The sequence below is a fragment of the Siniperca chuatsi genome, linkage group LG16, assembly GCF_020085105.1.
Source record: "Siniperca chuatsi isolate FFG_IHB_CAS linkage group LG16, ASM2008510v1, whole genome shotgun sequence".
NCBI classification, from domain to species: Eukaryota; Metazoa; Chordata; class Actinopteri; order Centrarchiformes; family Sinipercidae; genus Siniperca; species Siniperca chuatsi.
This window is the reverse complement of record NC_058057.1, coordinates 9,188,898-9,207,894: the sequence shown is the minus strand read 5'-3', so window position 1 is coordinate 9,207,894 and position 18,997 is coordinate 9,188,898. Positions and strand designations below refer to the sequence as shown.

Sequence of the window (18,997 nt, the reverse complement as noted above, 5' to 3'; positions counted from 1 at the left end):
TCACATCTCCCAGCCGTCCTTCCTGCTCCTCCTCCTCCTCCTTCGGTGCGCTGCTACCCTCTGCTCTGATGGCTTGTTTGTCGTAAAGGGGGCTAATCAGGAGATACGAGGCCACGCAGATCAACCTTTTATATCTGTGTGTGTGTGTGTGTGTGTGTGTGTGTGTGTGTGTGTGTTTGTGTGTTTGGGCGTTGGGAGCTCGGACGGTTAACTACGACCCAGGCAAGCAGTGACTGACACATATTTAATAAAAGAAAGAGAGAGATGGAGAGACAGAAAGAAGGAAAGAGGCTGTGGAGGGTGGCAGTAGCAGGCAGGGGGTAAGGCTCTCACACAGTGTGACTGGCTCCATGCTAACTCAAACCAGCTTTGGCCTGCTAACCATATACATCTGTGTGTGTGTGTGTGTGTGTGTGTGTGTGTGTGTGTGTGTGTGTGTGCGTGTGTCTGCAGCCAATATGACCATCTGAAATGCCTGAGAGCCCGAGAGAGGATTTAAAGAAACAGTGCGCCCTAATGTGTTTGTTGAAAAGTGTGGAATCGAGAGCCATGCACGAAATATTTTCTCTTTCACTCTTTTCCTTTATTAATCTCTTCATTTATCCATTTTCTCTCTCCCCCTGTCTTCCTTTTCTCTCACGTACACACTAAGCACCTGTACAAGGTATCTGGGTACCTCACCCTGACCCTCATGTCTCCTGGGATGCGGGTCAAATGAATAATAAAAGGGATCAGGTATCTCCAACAACTTGATCACAGACACACACACACACACACACACACACACACACACATTGAGCAAGTCCAGCTGTGCAACAATGCATGAATGGAAGAGGCTCTCATGTAGCACGACCGAAGGAGCACAATACCACCATGAGGCTAGCTATCCCAGCTAGGGCACGGGGGACGCACTGTGAAAAATAACTGGAAAGACCTCTCTGTCAGTAAAGAGCTATGACTTTTGGCGCGGCTTCTAGGACAGAGAGTAAGAGGGAGGGAGAGAGAGGGAACTATATAGACAAAAAAAGGGAGAGAATGAAAAGAAAAAGGGAGCTCAATAAAGTGCATTAGCTAAGCTCTCTGTGGCATTTCTCTAAGCCTGACTCATCGCCATCAGCTCCTAACTGGTCCCAGCGCCTGTATTTGTCTGTGCGTGAGTGTGTGTGTTTTGGGGGTATGTGCACACACTTGTGAGGTCTGCTGTCTGTCATGTGACGCTGACAAATGGATGACACTCAATCGTGCTTGTGGTTGCGAGAAGCAACAAGAAGAGGAGCAAGATGGAAGAGAGGATGAAAGAAGGAAAGGGAAAGCGGTGGGAGAAAAGGAAAATAAGAAAATAAGGACAGCAAAAGAGGAAAAAAGAATTGCAGGCAGAATGGGAAACAGAAGAAGAATTGCACTTTGTTTTTCTTTATCACCTACATTACCATTTTCCATAGAATAACAACCACTTTAATCTCTCTTTCCATCACCTACCCATTTTACCATGACGCAGCAGCAGGGAAAACAGAGAAAGCCATACAATGAAAAAAAAGAACCAATGGCGTCACTAGGTAGAACTGTAGTTGTGCAAGCAATTAATTAAAGGATAAAGCCACCATTCGAAAGAATTAAAGGATAAAGCCACCATTAATAAATAGAATAAATACAAGATGAAATATTTTAGAGAAAAGGTCCCCAGTGATGCTACAGACGAGCAAGAAAACTCCAAAATGTTTGGATAGGTGATGGCATCAAAAGACAAAAACTCAAGCTGCTTTGGCAATGAAATGGAGACTGACTTTGTGGACTCACACAATGTTTGTTCGAGGTTTTACATCCAAATGAGCTCCAGTCATACCCCACAGGGACTCTTACTTTGTCCAGAAAGTCAATTTCCTATTCACCGCCAGTGAATAGGAAATTGACTTTGACATGTGAGTGACACACAAATACTGTTTTGTGGGTTTATTAAATTTTTCATCGGATCAATCATTCTATACAAACAGTGCATAAAATATGTTGTGTTATTCTTTTAATGTTTTTTTTTTCTTGAATGGTCAACTAAACAAAACTAAATTAAATCAAACAAAAGCATAGAGTTATACATAGAGATACAGCACTCATCTCAACCTGTGATAAGCAGGTGTTCTTTTGCAAATTCCTCCATCTTCTGTAGTAACACATTACACGTTACATCTTCTGTGAATGCACTCAGTTTACCCCTGTGTGTGTGTGTGTGTGTGTGTGTGTGTGTGTGTGAAAGAGACAGTATGTGAAAATAGAAGCAAATGAAAAATAGGAAAAAATAGTGCTTTTGTGCCTCTGTTTGTGAAGTATGTGTATATGGTATTATGTATGTCTTTTATGCGTGTGTTTGCATGTATATGCCCATGTTCAGTGTGTGTATATCGGGCTACCATTCTGTGACAGGGTGCTATATTCTTTTAGCAGTAGTAATGGTCCCCAGCTGGGTTTTGCCCACTGGAGCCAAGCAGCCAGTCCCACTTAACTAGCAGCCCACAGGAAAATACCACCACGGCCCTGAAAGAAGCACACAGGCCCTTCCAACCCAATCAGCCTGTTATAAAACTTGCCCCTCACATGCTTCAGACATGGTGGAGAGTACGTTCCAGTGATCGGGAAAGAGAACCTGAACATTCATGATCTAATTCACTGTTATTCCACAGTTTTTCTAGTTTAATATATAATCCTGGCTACTTAAAGATACAGTGTTTTTTCCTCACACTCAAACACGAAGCAAAGGCTGTGAACATCACAGGAGAGAGCTCAGGAGTGTTGCATCATTTGACGCCAATTTGCAAGCTATCTAATTAGTGTTAGCTTACTAAACCAATGTAACAAAAGGGGAAGGTGTAAAAAATAAAAAATGGACCAGAGATATTCAGCTCTCTTTGTTTAACTGCTCTGAAAAAGAGGTTATGGAGCCCATTTTGAAAAGTAGAATATGGGTATGTGATATGCTTGGAACTCTTAAAGCACTGGTTCGACATTTTGGAAAAAACACATTTTTGAGAAGATTGATACCACTCTCATATTTGTCCATTAAATATAAGGCTACAACTGGGCGCTGGTTTGCTTAGCTTAGCACAAAGACTTGAAATGGAGAAACAGTTAGCCTAGCTCTGTCCAAAGGTAACACAATCTGCCTAGCAGTATCTCTAAAGCCTACTAATTAACACTTTATATCTCCATTGTTTAATCCATACAAAAACCGAAGTGTAAAAACGACACGTTGTGGTTTTACAGGGGGTTATGTACCAGACTATTTCTTGCCACAGAGCAGTGACTTGCAGAGTCTTTTTTTGTTTGTTTTTTAGGATTTAGTGGCATCTAGCAGTGAAATTGCAGTTTGCAACAATTTGAATACCGCTCGCCTCACCCTCCCCTTCCAAGCGTGTTGGAGAAACTACAGTGGGCGCGAAACTCGGGAAAACGCAAACGGCCCTATCTAGAGCCAGTATTTGGTTTGTCCATTCTGGGCTACTGTAGAAACATGGCGGTGCAACATGGCAACCTCCGTGGAAGGGGACCCGCCCCTTATGTAGATAAAAACAGCTTATTCTAAGGTAATGAAAAAACAACTGTTCTTATTTTCAGGTGATTATACACTAATTAAAACATATTTAATTAAAACTAATATAATACTTAAATATTATATTCTGCCAATAGCTCCTCCTAAAAGTTACACACTGGACCTTTAAGAGCTTTAGAGTTGCTGGTAGGTGGATTTTGTTACCTTTGAACAGAGTCAGGTGAGCTGTTTCTCCCTGTTTCTAGTCTTTGTACTAAGCTAAGCTCATCTCATCTAATTCTCGGCAGTGAATAAGCATATTTCCCAACATGTCAATTTTTTCAATCATTTCACCTGTAGACTAAGGCTCAAGTTCCACGTTAATGTAATGTGTAGTAATGCTAAATGTCAGACCCTCCAACTATTTAAGACAATTAAAAGAAAGATGATTAAAATTCCTTCCTTCTCTTCCCACAAATAAATGAACTATGATCTAATATAATCAAATGAGTGTACTAAAGATACTCAATTCTAGCGTTTATGTGCAATAAGACAACATGAGACTCTCTTTGTGTTTCCCTCTGTTTATCCATTCATCTCTCCCTCATCTATAAGGTCCTGTCGTGCCAGCGGCACAACATTATTTGTGTTGCAATAATCATGTCTCCAGGTGAATTCGGTTTTCTCTCTCTTATGGGTCCTATACATACTCAGGTGTGTCCATCTCTAATATGTAAACTGAATGCTCCACACACACCCATACACACACAAATGCAGACATAGATTCATCTCTCAACATACACACCCAAGACATATTTATGAAGTGACATTTGTGTGTGTGTGCGATGGGGCTGACTTTGGCCTCAGGCATCCCCCTGTAGGTTCCATGTGGCCTCTCTCTCTCTCTCTCTCTCTCTGTCTCTCTCTCTGTCATTTCTTTCTTTCTCTTTCTCGTTTTCTCTCTGTCTTTCTGGCTGTTATCACGCTGATACATTTCCTGCTCCTGGCACGGCTCCTGCATAGCTTATGGTTAAAGAAAGCTTTCATCTATCCAGTGCCTTTAGGACTCACACACACACACACACACACACACAAACACACACACACACACCCACACTCACACACATACAAGCGCTGGTATGGGCCAGAGCTGCCCCGCCAGACCACAGGCCCAGACAAGCTCCGCTGGCACCAATCACCCTGATAACATCTTAGGCTTTATTTCATTTTGGCTTGCACTGTTCTGCTCTGGGGAAGACAGACACAGAGAAGAGGGCTTTCTGGAAAAGTATGAATTACGCCAGTATACAGGGAGAGTGTAGCCCCTTAACCTTGAGCAGTTAACTCCCCTGTCTGCAATGCCATCTATGGACATGACAGCGCAAGCCCTCTTTCATCCAAGAAACAGACCAGAGCAGATGTTTCTTTCCTTTTCTCGTAGCTATCAGTACAGGTTTTATGAGTTAAAGTGAAAGTAAAAAAAGCAATACAAGTTAATATAAAAACATATTTAAATTTATAGTGAATAGAGCCAGGACAACAATTGTAAGCATCCTCTCACTTAAAGTGTCTGTTCACCCAGAATATTAAAAAATCTAGCCACGCAAATAGTTTTATATACCCAGGTTTTGAGATATTCGTCTGATATTTCTGCCTCCACCCATCCATACATTTCTGCAGTGCTCACGGCATTGAAAAAAATATGTTTGAAATAGACACCAATGTGTCTTTCCAAATAAAATGTCCCTGGTCCTCCAACCAGATAATCCACAGACCGACCTCCCTGTTTTCACTGGAAATGGACCTGTCTGTGGATTATCCAGAGTAACAGGGACACTGTTTCTGGAAAGAATTGTCACTATTAGCATTTTTAAACATCTTTTTTTTTTTTTAAGTTTGAGCACTACAAATGGAATTCCATTCACCTCCCTTGTATTGGGGTGGAGGTAGAAAAAATCTCAGAGACATACTGTATATATCAAAACCTCAAAACCTGGGCAAATAAAACGAAAACTACCTTCATGGCTAGGTACCACAAGGTAAGTTAGCTAAAAAAAATATTATTTTTCCAAATTTTTGTAGAACTGACCCTTTAATACATTAGCAATTAATTCCGTGTTTTTGCTTTTTTTCTCCTTCATTCAACTTTTACTGCTTACAGGAAATTGCTACTATGTATGAATGAATACTATCTTGTGTATACAATATGTTGTTTGTACACTAGTAGATATTGGTCCTGACACAGATTTATGTTTAAGAGACACACCTACATAAAGGCAACGTACGTTCATCATGTGTTTGTCTGTTTCTTGTGTTCTCTCTCGGAGTAATTGCTCGAGACAAATAAGTGGATGAAATAAGGGGAATCGTAAGTGTACCATGAAAGGCTTTCAATATCTCTTGCGGTGAAGCAGCCTGTAAAAGGAAAATACGGCCATAAACGCTGTCTCCTCATTTTCTTCTCCCACAATCCCACCAAATCAGAGTGGGACACTAATAAGATAAGAGGAAAGGAACAGCAACAGTGTAGCAAGTAGGATTACCCCTGTCTGACTGGCTAACAAGCGCCATCTCTTTTCCTTTTCACAAATACTAATGGTAGCCCTATTCCTCCCATTGGCAAAAACATGCTACTTTTCAATAGAAAAGGGTGAGTGAACGTCCCGGTCAGAAAATCTCCCCATTTACTCCTGAAAGGGGCATATTATATGTTATGCTCTAATGTCTTTCAGACTGCACAATAGCTGAACACACACAGACACATGACGATTGTATCTGCATGTCCGTCATGAAGACTTGAAGGTTTCTCTAAGGAGTGTTTCCAGAGCGGGAGAAAGGTGTACATGTTGCTGAGCAGGTTCTCATTTAGGGTCTTGCATGTGCTTGTATTTGAAAGTGTACATACACATGCATACTTATACTGTAATTACAGTAGATTCTTCATGAAATCTGCAACATTACTCAACACTGATGAAAGCACATGTGTTATCAAATGTCACAGCCAGAGAGGTGAAGCAAAGGTGTAGCTTGCATAACTACAGTGCAGCTGTCAAATTACCTTGATTATAGCTATTTATGCAAAAAAACATAAACACATTTTCACAGATTCCCACTGACACAAGACAACTTATGGTCCATAGCAGCGAGACCATGAAGTTCACATCAGCACTTCACTCAAAGCCACACAAAGCAGCGTGTTTGAGTTAAATACCAAAGCGCCATCATCACTCTCCATGCGTAGCAGGGACGGGGTGTGAGGTTTCTAATGCCTCTTAAGTAAGGCTGTTAAGGAGCAAAGAGTCCACACATCTGGAAGACACAGTCAGTCAGCACATGCTGAAAGTTAGCGGTGGCGCTCGCAGTCCAAATTAGTGGCGAGTTTTATTCCCCCGCTGTGGTAGGAAAATATCAAATCTGCTGCCATATGAGTACCATAAAGCTGGCTGTGGAGCGTTTGATGCCTTCATGTGGGAGCCTTTAAGCTGTGTGTGCATGTGCATGTGTCTGTGTGTGCGTGAGTGTGTTTGGTGGGAGATGCAGGCCTTAATGTAAGATGGGAGTCTTTGTATGCATTCCTGCATGCACACGTGTTTTGTGTGTGTGGCTCTTATCTGTGTGTGTATTCCTGCATGAATGTTGAGTTACCGTTTTTCTGCATAAATGTTTTAATGTACATTTCTATGTGTGTGTTAGTGTATGCGTGTGAGCACGTGTGTCAGGTGGCTGTGGCAGTGTGCATATGCAGCTGTGCCATTTTAGCAGTTTTCTTATAGACCTAGTTGACCCTGCTTGATATAGCAGACAGACACACACAAGCAAAGTCAGACAGCCCCTGGGGTGGTCCTGTCTGAGGTACAATGTTATGAGCCAACAACTCTAGGGGCCCATACACAGGCAGGAACACGTATACTGTAATTGTACACACACACACACTGATGTCTATGTTAACCCAAATTCTCATAGATGCTCAGAGACATACAAATGGTGAATTAATGACTGCAAATGGAAATTATTTAATTCTTTTACCTTAATTTTTAAGATAAGGCAAAAGTTTTCTTTTGCTGTGTGTTTCTGCAGGATCACCATCACAGCTCATGAGCTAACCTTAGGAGATCTTAGCAAAGCATGTTGCTTGCTCTTTGTAAGCATTTAAGTTTAGAAATTGCAGTGACAAATAAAGTTATTTTAGTGCAGTGAACTATTCACTTCTTAGATTCAACCAGTGCCTATAACTGACTGTGCAGGGGTGAGCGAGTCACATGCATTATTCTGCAAAAGCATGTGCAACTATATGCATACAAATACAGAAAAATGCATGAAATGGGAATAATTGAAAGGTTAATTTGCAAAAATATCTCAGTTTTTATTTATTTTCCTAAATAATGTTTTTTTGCACTCCCGGGAATATCAATCAAACCGGTGTTGGTGGCGCTTATCTGTTTTTGCAAATGAACTCCTCAATTCTTGGATGGATTGGGTGTATCTTAGATTTTGTATTTAATTCATTTTTGCATGAAAATGTTTCAAAAATAAAATTCAGCCTGGCTTGTGTTGCTGTAGGAAAAAGCATTAAAATTTAAACCTCTAAGAGGAGCATCCTCTATTCTGTTTCTAAGCAATGGTATTATCTATAAAGTCCAGTAATCTGTATAATGTTGACATTATGAAACATATTCTTCTTTTAAATACCTCTAACATCACTATATCTTGTCTCTCACTTTCTCTTTTTCTTTTCCCCTATTGCAGCTTGAAAGTGCAAAAAAAGAAACACGAGAAGGCAATACTGTATCATAAATGAGTGTGTGTTCATGTTATTAAAAAAAAGTTGTGCATTTAAATGGAGAAAGGAGTGTACTCCTCTTTTTTTCCCCACAGAGGAATAAAGAAATATTTGCCACTCACAGAAACTGGGAAACACACACACACAAACTAACTAAAATAGACACACACGTTTAACAGCAGACACAAGATAAATTCCCTGGCAAGCACTCAAAACACTCATGTAAGAGCACATAAACACACACAGACTGCACCAGAAATGCAAAAGCATGAACACACATGAGACACACTTGCAGGCACACACACACACACCACCTACACAACTGCCACCATGTAACCCCTAATCACAACCCCAGAGCTTGGACATTAAATGAAGCAAGTTTTTAAAAAAAAATCATCAGGAGTAATTAACGCATTTTCATATGCAAATGTGATTAATGCAAAACTACAAAGTCATTATGCAAATTGACTTTTCCTTGAGCCTCTGTACAAATATTCGCAGCTCAAATCAGGGATCAGTCTCGCCATCTTTCTTTTTTTATCTCTTACCCCTCTCCCTCTCCCTCTATCTCTCTCTCTCCTGGAGTAGAGATAATGCGTAAGTAGCATGTGAAGTTATTTCTAACTCACACAGTGTGTGTGTTTTCATGCGATGGGCCGGGGCTATGGCATTACGCCGCCTGCCTACTGATTACTGGCTGCTTGGCACTGGAGCGAGACAGGGAAGCCGGCGTACAGGGGAAGGTATGAATATGCAAAAGCCTGATTGCTTTTCATGATTAAAGCCTATTTAATATGGAAATGAGAGCAAGCCAGGTGATTAAAGGAGCATTGGGTGGTGGGGCAAAAAAAAAAAAAAAAAGATGAGGGGAGAAGCAGAGAGAGGGATGAAGAGAAGAGAGAAGAGAGACACCTTCAAATCGGCGGTGAGGTGTGGGAACTGGAATGTCACAGTTATTTAGTGACAGCGGCAGTGAAACAAGTGTCAAACATTGCAGATTTGACCTCTTTGGGCACAAAGGTCATTGTCCCTTTTGATACGCTTTGTAGGTTACACCAGAGGTTTTCATCCAGAAAACCACCATCAGCCATTTTAGGTGATAAAAAAAAAATCCCTTGTTGCTCATTAGCTCATGAACAAATACTGATCTTATCATGTAAAAATGCTCCTGCACACTTTAACACACTTTCACAACCGCAGAAATGTTGTTCATGTAGGTGTGACAGTTCTAAAGTGGCGGGTCTCATTTAAATTCTTTGATCATAAATCCACAGCCACTTTGGTTCAGTTAAGAACAACAGTATCGGTATCGCATCGAGCTTGAAAGTAGCCTCCCACCAAAAAAAAAAAATTCAAATACGACGAACCAGTGCAAAATCTTCAGCCTAATGTGCCCACAAAAGTGACAGCAGGGAGATGAGAGGTGGACTGAGAGAAAAAGAGAGAGAGATGTTTGAGGATGTTGCTGTCGTTCACATGGTCTCATGAAATATTTACCGTGTGATCTATATACACAGTATTTGTGAGTGAGAAAGAAAGAGACAGACAGACAGACAGAGAGAGAGAGAGGTTGTCATGATGTGACTTCGCCCTTATGTACTAGATGTCTTAAAGTGCTCCGAGGGGGCCCTGCAGCCGTCCTGGGAGGGGTTCAAAGCAGGGCCAGGGTCGTCTTAGCATGGTAACACTCCCCTAGTGACAACCTCTCGCTTGCCTGGTGACACGCATCATTCCTCACAGACACCGCACACACACATACACAAATTCATACAAAGCACACACACAATATTAACATACTCTGACAAAGCCCACTTATATACACACAGAGTGCATGCATCAGCAAGAGAAACTCAAGGGGGGGGTAGAGCACAGAAGGGCCATTTTTCATCTACACCATGTGCACGAGAGAGTGCGCATGTGCACGCGTGTGTGTTTGTGCGAGTGTGTTTGCGCCTTTTGGGGTTGAATCTGCTAGCCTTGCAGCATGTTTGCAGTTTAAGCAAGCAGGCTGACAGACAAAGAGGCCAGGCAGGATGTTATAAAACACAACCAAGTGAAAAAAAAAGCAATCCAGGAGAGGAGAGGGTTAAAGGTTATGCATATAGCACAAGTATTTTGCGCACGCAAGAGTACATTATGGGTGCATGTGCATTTCTGTACATAAGAGTGCGCAGGATGGTGTTATGTTTGACACATATTCTCATTTTCTTTTTTAGTCACCTGTGCTGCAAATATTTGTGTGTGTTCTGGCTGCAAAGTTCTCAATACTACGCGCAAGTAAATGTGATGATATTTCCTTACGTGTGTGTGTGTGTGTGTGTGCCTGTGAGTGTGGGTGCTGCTAACACATTGGACTTAATTAGACCTAATAATGTAATCTAATTTGGTTGAAACTTGAGACTGCCTTGAGTGGCAATCTAATGTGTTGAACAAAGCTCTCCTCCTCTCTTTCATTTGGGGCTTCGAGTGCTTTCATGTCCTGGTCTCATAGTGATAAGACTGTCTGTCTGTCTGTCTGAGTGACTAACTGACTGCTGCTCTAACAGGCTGACTCACTCACTGATTCTGCCTAAATGTTTTTCCTCTGACCACCTTACAGACAAAATGCCATGAAAAATGCCTTTTTCATTGCATAAACTTTTTTCTGCTGCCACAAGGCTTCTCGGTGGGTTCCTACACAAGGTGGTTTAATGCTTATTAAATTTCCAAAGTACAACTGAAAAATTAGACAATTAGCAAAAGTCCAATTACAATCTAAATTGTAACAACATTGATGGGCTGTCTCAACATTTTCGGATTTAATTAGATTAGTAATTAGACTTTTTTTTCCTATCTTTGTTTTTGATTTAAAGAAATTACTTGAAGAACTTCTACAAAATTCTCACACTTTTTATTATCAAAAATAAGCTGTGACATCCAAAACTGTGCTGTCACATATTGTTTGTGTTCTCCTTCAATACAGTTTTCCCACTGCAAAAGATGGTGACCACACACAGCTGCTGGCCACACACAGAAACTGTGCATATGTTCTGATCTCTGTAGTGATTAAAAAAGATGAATACACCAGCTTTGATTCTGAAACTTTGTACCTTTAAGGGACTTTTTACAAAACATTTTGCAATATTTCACAGACCAGCTTAATCTTAAAGAATCCCACAGTAGTAAAGTGAATGTATGTGTGACATACAAAACAAAATTTAAACTAAACTAAATTTAAAAGTCTCTCCTAATACACGTCTAAATAAAGCATACGTTTTCCCTCCTGTATTTTCTTAGTTTTACATTTTGGGGGGGACTGAATCTGATCAATTTTGTTATCAAACATTTGTTGCTTGCGCCAAGGATCTTTACCACACAAATGTAATAATAAAAAAATTGCTCACATGCTGTGAAAAGAAACAACCACAGCCTGATGACATGACATCTACATAAAATCTACATTCACACCTTTAACACCAATTCTCCCAGTTCTCCATTGCTTGTGTAAATATATCATAAACCAGTATAATCACCCCATTAATTTGGATGTGTGGTGGCGGTTGTGTAAGAACTGTTTTTAATAAGTAGAATATTATTACAACTTATGTATATATGCATTATATTACATGTGCATACACATAATATAATGGATTATAAAAGTCTACCCTTTACTATTTAAGTCTCTCCATAACATACCAGTTTAAGACACTGGTGACCAGTTTCTGTGTTAACTGTATAATCTTTTTACATGTAATTCTGGCTGGTAACTTCCACAATACAGCCGTCTCCCTTCTCTAACCAAGTCCCTCTTAGTCTACTGGAGTTTGTGTAATCCCGGATAGCCTTCCCAGCTCTCGGGTGTGATGGTGACTGTCTCCTCTGATAACTTTGAACTGGTTTCCCTGCAGCGCTGGCAGTCTACAGGCCTCAGCCCCCCCCCCCATATAGTCAGATGAACAGCAGCCTTGCTGCTTTATTAATCCCCTTCTCCTCACCACGCACACAGATGAATTTTAATCAGCTTTCTTAACCTCTTTTTTTTCACATGCTGCAGGATTTCTTTACTAACGCTCAGACACGTAATGTGCACTCATACGAGCAAATAAAAAGAAAGGAAAAAAACCCAAACACACACACACACACACACACTGGGGGTGGCTCCTCTATCACCTTCTTCCTCGCCTTTCACAATTGGTTTCAGTTGAAGAAGTCCTTCAGGCCTGCCAGTGTGTGTTTGTTTGGTGTGTGTGATTTTGTGTGTATGTGTGTGTGTGTGTGTGTGTGTGTGTGATGTTTTACTTTTACGGAGCAGAATAGACATACAGTGCAGCTCTCACTCACTCTAATGAAATCATCCCAGGCTACATTAATCCCTCCTGAAGGCCACTGTCAAAATAACAAGCAGCTGGGATTCTTTAAAGAGAGCTATCTGTCTTGGACAGGTGAGAGATGTGTGCATGTGTTTTTGCACCTACATGTGTGTAAGAAATGTGCATCTATACTGACAAGAGAGCTCTCTTCAAAACTCTGTGTTTAGAGTTGAGCTGCGTATTGGTTCTTCTTGCATTCTCCTTTAAATGTACAGTGTGTTCCAGTCTCCGTACCTCCTCTCTCCTGTTTGGGGCAGATCCCCCTGGCCGGCGTCAGCCTCCTCTCCACATCCTCCTCTCCACCGGGGGTCACCTGGATGCCCACCTCCACCGGAATGGACCCTCTACCCAGCTCCAGTGACCTGGCCCTGGGAGAGATGGAAATGCCCATGACCCCGCCAGTCTCCCCAGGCTTGGAGAAGGACCCCGGTCCGCTTCTGGGCCCCCGGCACAGACGACGCTTGTGCTCGATGAAAACCAGGATATCGCCCAGAGGGAAGTTGGTCTGGCACTGGCCGCAGGTCAGCAGATCATGCTCCCCGGGTCCGGCCCTCCGAGGGCTGGGAGTGGATGGTTCCGGAGATGGAGATCCAGCCCCTGAATCATGATTGGCCTCAGCTGCAGAAAAGGGGAGAGGAAGGTGACAGATGTAAATGACTTGTGTTTCTTTTTTTAAAGATTTGAAGAGAGCAAGAAGAAAGACAGTGAGAGACACAGGAAGAGAGAAAATATGCAGCGAGGTTTAGTTATTCCTGATAACATTACCTGATAAAAGCCATCTCTCTCTCCCACACGAGATGATCATTACGTTCACAATTGTGTCACTTTCATGGCATAAAACAACGCCCCTGTAAAGCTACTTCGCCAAGACAAACACCTGCACAGCTTATCCGTGAGAGATCTGCGTGGGTGGCAGCACATACACTGTATGTATATGTGTGTCTGTGCTTCTATTTGTGTGTGTGTGTGTGTGTGTGTGTGTGGCCAGGAAGCTATTCATCTCACAGTGCAGGCTGGGTTTCCGGTGAGGGCCTTCGCTGCACTAAGCTGTCATAGCTAGACGGCTGCCTTCACCACGTGGGAGCCCAAGCTTGTGCAGAACAAAGTGTAGCGTAGCGGAGGCCACATCCACCAGCGTGCGCACGCGCGTGTGTGTGTGTGTGTGTGTGATCATGTTGTGTGTGTATCACGGAATAAGACACAGAAAAGAAAAATGAGAAAGAAAAAAAACAAAACAGTAAGATGTCTAAGTGTGTGTGTCCATGAATGGAGCAGCACACAGGTGAGTTCGAACACTGTATTCTCCACAGACAGAAAATCTATAAAGCCAAACCCGGGGTCCTGTTAAGAGAGTAAATCTCATTCTTCACAGATCTGACACGGTCATTAATAACCATTACACATTCCTCTCCCCCCTCCTCCCCTATAGTGTAGACTGAGTCCCTCAGCTTAACGTAAATCCCTCATGGACAACCTCCATTTTTTTTAAACACTGCCCTGATGTACCAGTATGAAAATGTGTCCTCTTCTAAAAAGCCCGGAGGAAACCTGAAGCTCCAGAGACTCTAGGGGCGTCTGAGTGAGCGGGTACCCAGGGAGAGGTGTTGATGCCTGGGAGAAGAGCATAGCATCGCCTGCCTGTCTCTACTGCTCATCCACTTCTAGCAACACCCCCCACCCCCACCCCCCACCCCACCCCCACACACACACACACACACACACACACACACACACCCCTCCCTCCCCTTTGCCTCTCTTCTCTCTCTTTCTCCAAACATGACACCCTAATAATTGCAAAGATTAGACAAAGAGGGTGTGTGTTGGTTTGTGTGTGCCTGTATCCTGGTGTGTAGATATCACAGCAGAGATCCTAAACTCTCTTATCACCCATCTCAAACTGTCAGGGAGGCGTTGCTCCTCTAAATTCGCAGCCATAACCATTAAACTCAGCCAGAGTTCCGGCGGAATATCATACACATTTTTACCCTATTTTTTATTATTTCAAATATTTCTTTGCAACTATGAATCACCCCTCCCATAACCAACCACCCACCCACCCACACACACACACACACACGTTCCAGTCCACTCACTTCGCCCTGGAGTGATGATCCGATGCCAAATATCTTTTCTCTAAATGGAGATGGGTTCCTGGATGCCTGCCAAATAATTTCCATCTCATAATCTTTGGCGGCAAAGAAGGAACACAAACACATATTTACCTACAGTTCACAGCTTGTGACCGTAATTCACATGAAGCAATGTTCCAGAGTCTTCACACAACCCATGTAACTGTGCGCACGCATGCATGTGTGCATATGTGCAATGCATATAAGTGGGACTATGCAGGAGATCTCTGCTAACAATATGGCGTGCTCTCGTTTCTGACGCTGAAAACAAGACAGGTGGCAAAAGACCCAGATCCTCCTGTGTTGTAAATGAGAAAAAGACAACATCAAGTCAACGAGATGAGACACCTGGGCATTTGAACTTGACTTTCACCCTGCGAGAGGCAGAAACAAATACAGTAGGGCCTGTTTGTTAACCTATGGTTGAGTAACACGGCCTGGGGGCAGAAGGCGTTAAATTAGCAGGCGTTGGCACTGTCACTGTGCCACTCAAATATCAGTCGGACATCTTCTAAAAACCGCACCCCTCTCTGTAACCCGCTCACTCATCTATCCCGAGGCTCACCTGTGTGAGAAAAACGCAGGTGCAAGAAGGAACTGAACATGGAATGCTTGCAGGGAAGAGAAAAAACGAAAAAAAAAAAAAAAGGACCATGGACACAAACACACTGAAATGGAAACATACACACGAAAGAATAACACCCAAATGTAGCCTATCATCGTGACAGACAGTGTCTAATTCTTCTGTATAAACTCCTATGTGATAGGAACATGCTTGATAGGTAAGGGAGCATAGCAGACACACTGTCAAACATGCCATCGTTGAGAAGGCGTGATGATAGCAATGAAACCCAGCTGTCTAACACAATACCACACATACTTTATTTCTCTCTCTTGGTCTCTCTCTGTCTTTCTCTCACTCTCTCTCACACATGCACAGAGCTATATTCACCCAATGACAGTCCTGCTACTCTGCCTTATCAAGTGTGAGTTAAGTCAGGCAGCCTTAGAGCACCCCCTATCAGTTTGATGAGGAGAGAGTCAGTCAGTCACTCCACTGCTGCTGCCTGCTGCCGCTGCACACTGCCACTGCACAATGTGTACCAGATGGAAGACACAGCTGAAGACAATGGGCCTCTTTCACTAATATTTCCATTTGTGTAAAAGGTGGAAAAATATATTCAAACGCCTGGCCGAAAAGTATTTAATGAAGAAACAATGTTGTCAGAGGCGAGGGATTGTTTCATTTGCAGCTGATTTTTTTAAATTGCAAATATTAAAATGTTTGCCACACAGTTCGGTTAGAGTTGCATTGTAATTTTACTGTATAAAATTTGTATATGATACAGTAAATGTGACGTCCTCGTCAGTGTTTTTCACAGTAGTGACCAGGTAAAACAAGCTAGGTAGGTAAAACATGCCAAGGTGCATACTGTAGCCTAAATAAGGGTCCTCTCATGTCCTCTGACATTAATTGCCCCTATAAATCCCACTAATCCCTAATATGCTCTTATACATCTGATGACTCTTTTTGTTGTCTTCATTGTTGCCTGAGGTGAAGGTGAAGGCAAAGAAAAATGTACAACATGGTTTGAAAAGTTCTACTCTGCCCTACGTTGAATAAGAAACTGAGAAAATGTAATTTTTGGTGGATTTGAAAACATTTGTTTGAATTTAACGATGTGAATTTGATGAGATTCTTCTAAGTGGCGTTAAACAGAAACCGTGAAACTATTTTCCGTTGGCGCTAAAGTCCTGACCTTACACAACATTTTAATACCAGCTGCACACTCTGTTCTGCTGGTGAAGGCAGAGTAAAGCCAGGGGCACTCATATGACAGTCGACCATACTGTATGGGTTCAGACCTGTCTCCCTTTCTTTGTTTTCCCCTTCCATTTGCTGAGCTAAAAACACATGCATACACACACACGCACACACACACACACACACACACACACACGTAAACCCCACAGGGAAAGTCGGGTAAGATTCACGCTGTCATTGAAAATAAATGACACCAGCAACGTTGCAGATGGTTGCAATCAAAAATTCAAACAACAAGCGGCCTCGCTTAGCCTATCCCTTTTTCTCGGCTGCGATTGCCAAGGAGAGCTGCAACAGTGTGTGTTGTGTAAGTTCCAGGCCTGTGTGTTTCATTATCTTATCACCATTTAATCTGTAGCAGTCTCATTTCTTATCATAAATCTTAGATTATCAGTCTGAAAGTGAGCAGAATACGGCTCTGCAGCTGACTGTGACTTGTCACTAAATTACTATAAATGGCTTGCAAGCTATGAGGCATGACATTTGGAGATATAAATCAAATTTGTCGAACAATTTTAAGAGATATAATAATAATAATAATAAAGAAGCTTTATAGCGTTGCAAAATTGATTAAATGTGTTCAATAATATTGAAATATTGAAAGACAATCTGAGAACAAACTGCAATGCCTTGCAGTAAATCATAAATCGCTCACCAATCATCTCCTGTGAGATTATCATCCGGTTACCACAATGAGTGTGAATATTTACTGTGGGGTTGCAGTGCGTACGGTGGCTTTCTCCCCCAGCATTTGACAGCCATATGGTGCGAATAAAGACGAAAACATTAACTGTTTCACAAGTAGCATGCCAATTCTGAGAGTAAACAGTTATCACGAGGCGTTTCCATTGCTGGATCCAGAAAACAATTCTCTGTAATAACTCTGATATTAGATTGCAAAAAATACCAGTCTCTGAACAAGGGAGGCCTGTGATACTAAACACCGGTCGTTCCACATTAACGCGTGAGTAATTCATAAGGATATTCCTGTGATAGTTTTCTTTGTCATGGATGTGACTCCAAGCTGAATCATTGACTGGAAGAGCCTAAAAAAGCCTAGAGGGGATGTTTGCCTTTTTGCCTGCAAGAGTCTTAATTAAACAAAGGATGAACTGTAAACTGAAGGTCAAATTCAGCTTAGACAGAATGGCTTGTTGCATGTGATTTCTTAGTGTGTGTGAACATGTACAGTTTGTATATGTGGTCATGCACTTTGAGAGTGATATGTGCATTTTTACAGTATATGCTGAGTCTATATGTGTGTGTGACTGCTTTCCTTGGCGCACACTTGTACATTGTGTGCATTCATTGCAGTTACAGTCACTCGTACGTCCTCTTTTGATGTCTGGCCTGGTAAGTAGATTTCCAGTACACAGTCTTCCACTAAAAGCCTGTCCAGAAATATGCTGATATTCAGGTTCTCTGCACTCCCAAGCAGAGTGTGACCTAAAGCCCATGGCTGCAAGGCACAAGGCTGCATTCAGTTCCACTGAATAACCCCTGATCTGACATGTGATTGATATATGCTGGCACCCTGCAGAAACTTCATTTTATTACTTGTGTAAAGAGATACCTTGTGACTGGTCTTGATAGGTGGCGCCGAAGTGTTGTACAACCTCAAAGACCAAGGTGACCGATTGATGAGGTCATATTAAAAATATTAAAAATAAACAACAGCATCTACTTGTTGGGTTTTTTTTTTAACTCAATTTCTGAAACGTTCTCCGACAATAACGCTGTACATATGCAAAGCTCTCATTATATGTTGACTCAATCAAATTACAGTTTGGTTTTCCCCCAGCGCTCCTCAGATCCTCCAGCCTGAGGTGTGATCCTGGTCCTCCATAGACCCACCCAGCTTAAGGAAACAGCCCACAGCGACATCCAGCCCCCAGACATTGAATGTTAGGTACATTAAAAGCCTTCCATCCATCACAGCTACAGATGTGGTGTCATTATTAAGATATCCTGTACGTATGGTAAACCCAGCTCAAGTGCTTTATGTAAATACAAGTGCATCTGTGCACACACTCACACACAGACACACATTGTTCTGGCAGAGAGAGAACAATTGGATATGAATAATAACGCAATTGCTTTTTGTTCAAAGTCCAGTTTTGGCATTACATTTGACCTCCTTGATAGCATCACAAAGAAACAAACAAAAAAATACAAGCAGGCCGGGTCCTTCCTTAATCTTGCACCTGTGCCTCTCAGGTCACTGTCACTGCTTGAGGCCACAGTTCATCAAGCAGGAGACAGTGTGTAACATGTGAAAGAACAGGTAGGACAAGATTCAGGCCCAGATGGCCCAGCTTTTCAGCGTCCTACTTCACTTGCTCTAATAGCCACTTTAGCACAGCATTGACCTCTGTATGGTCGAGCTGAACATCAAGC

At 42.1% G+C, this 18,997-nt stretch overlaps 1 protein-coding gene across 3 annotated transcripts in view; it reads right to left on the bottom strand.

Moving 5' to 3' along the window:
• Nucleotides 1–18,997, bottom strand: part of bcl11bb (BAF chromatin remodeling complex subunit BCL11B b) — a 32,649-nt gene that overhangs the window by 10,237 nt on the left and 3,415 nt on the right. For 2 of the 3 annotated variants that reach the window (XM_044169583.1, XM_044169582.1), the window contains exon 3: nucleotides 12,881–13,264. In XM_044169583.1, coding sequence (XP_044025518.1) covers nucleotides 12,881–13,264 — 384 coding nt within the window. Of the gene's footprint in view, nucleotides 1–12,880; nucleotides 13,265–13,411; nucleotides 13,556–18,997 lie in introns of those variants that run through there. The other variant, XM_044169584.1, reaches the window with a different exon arrangement.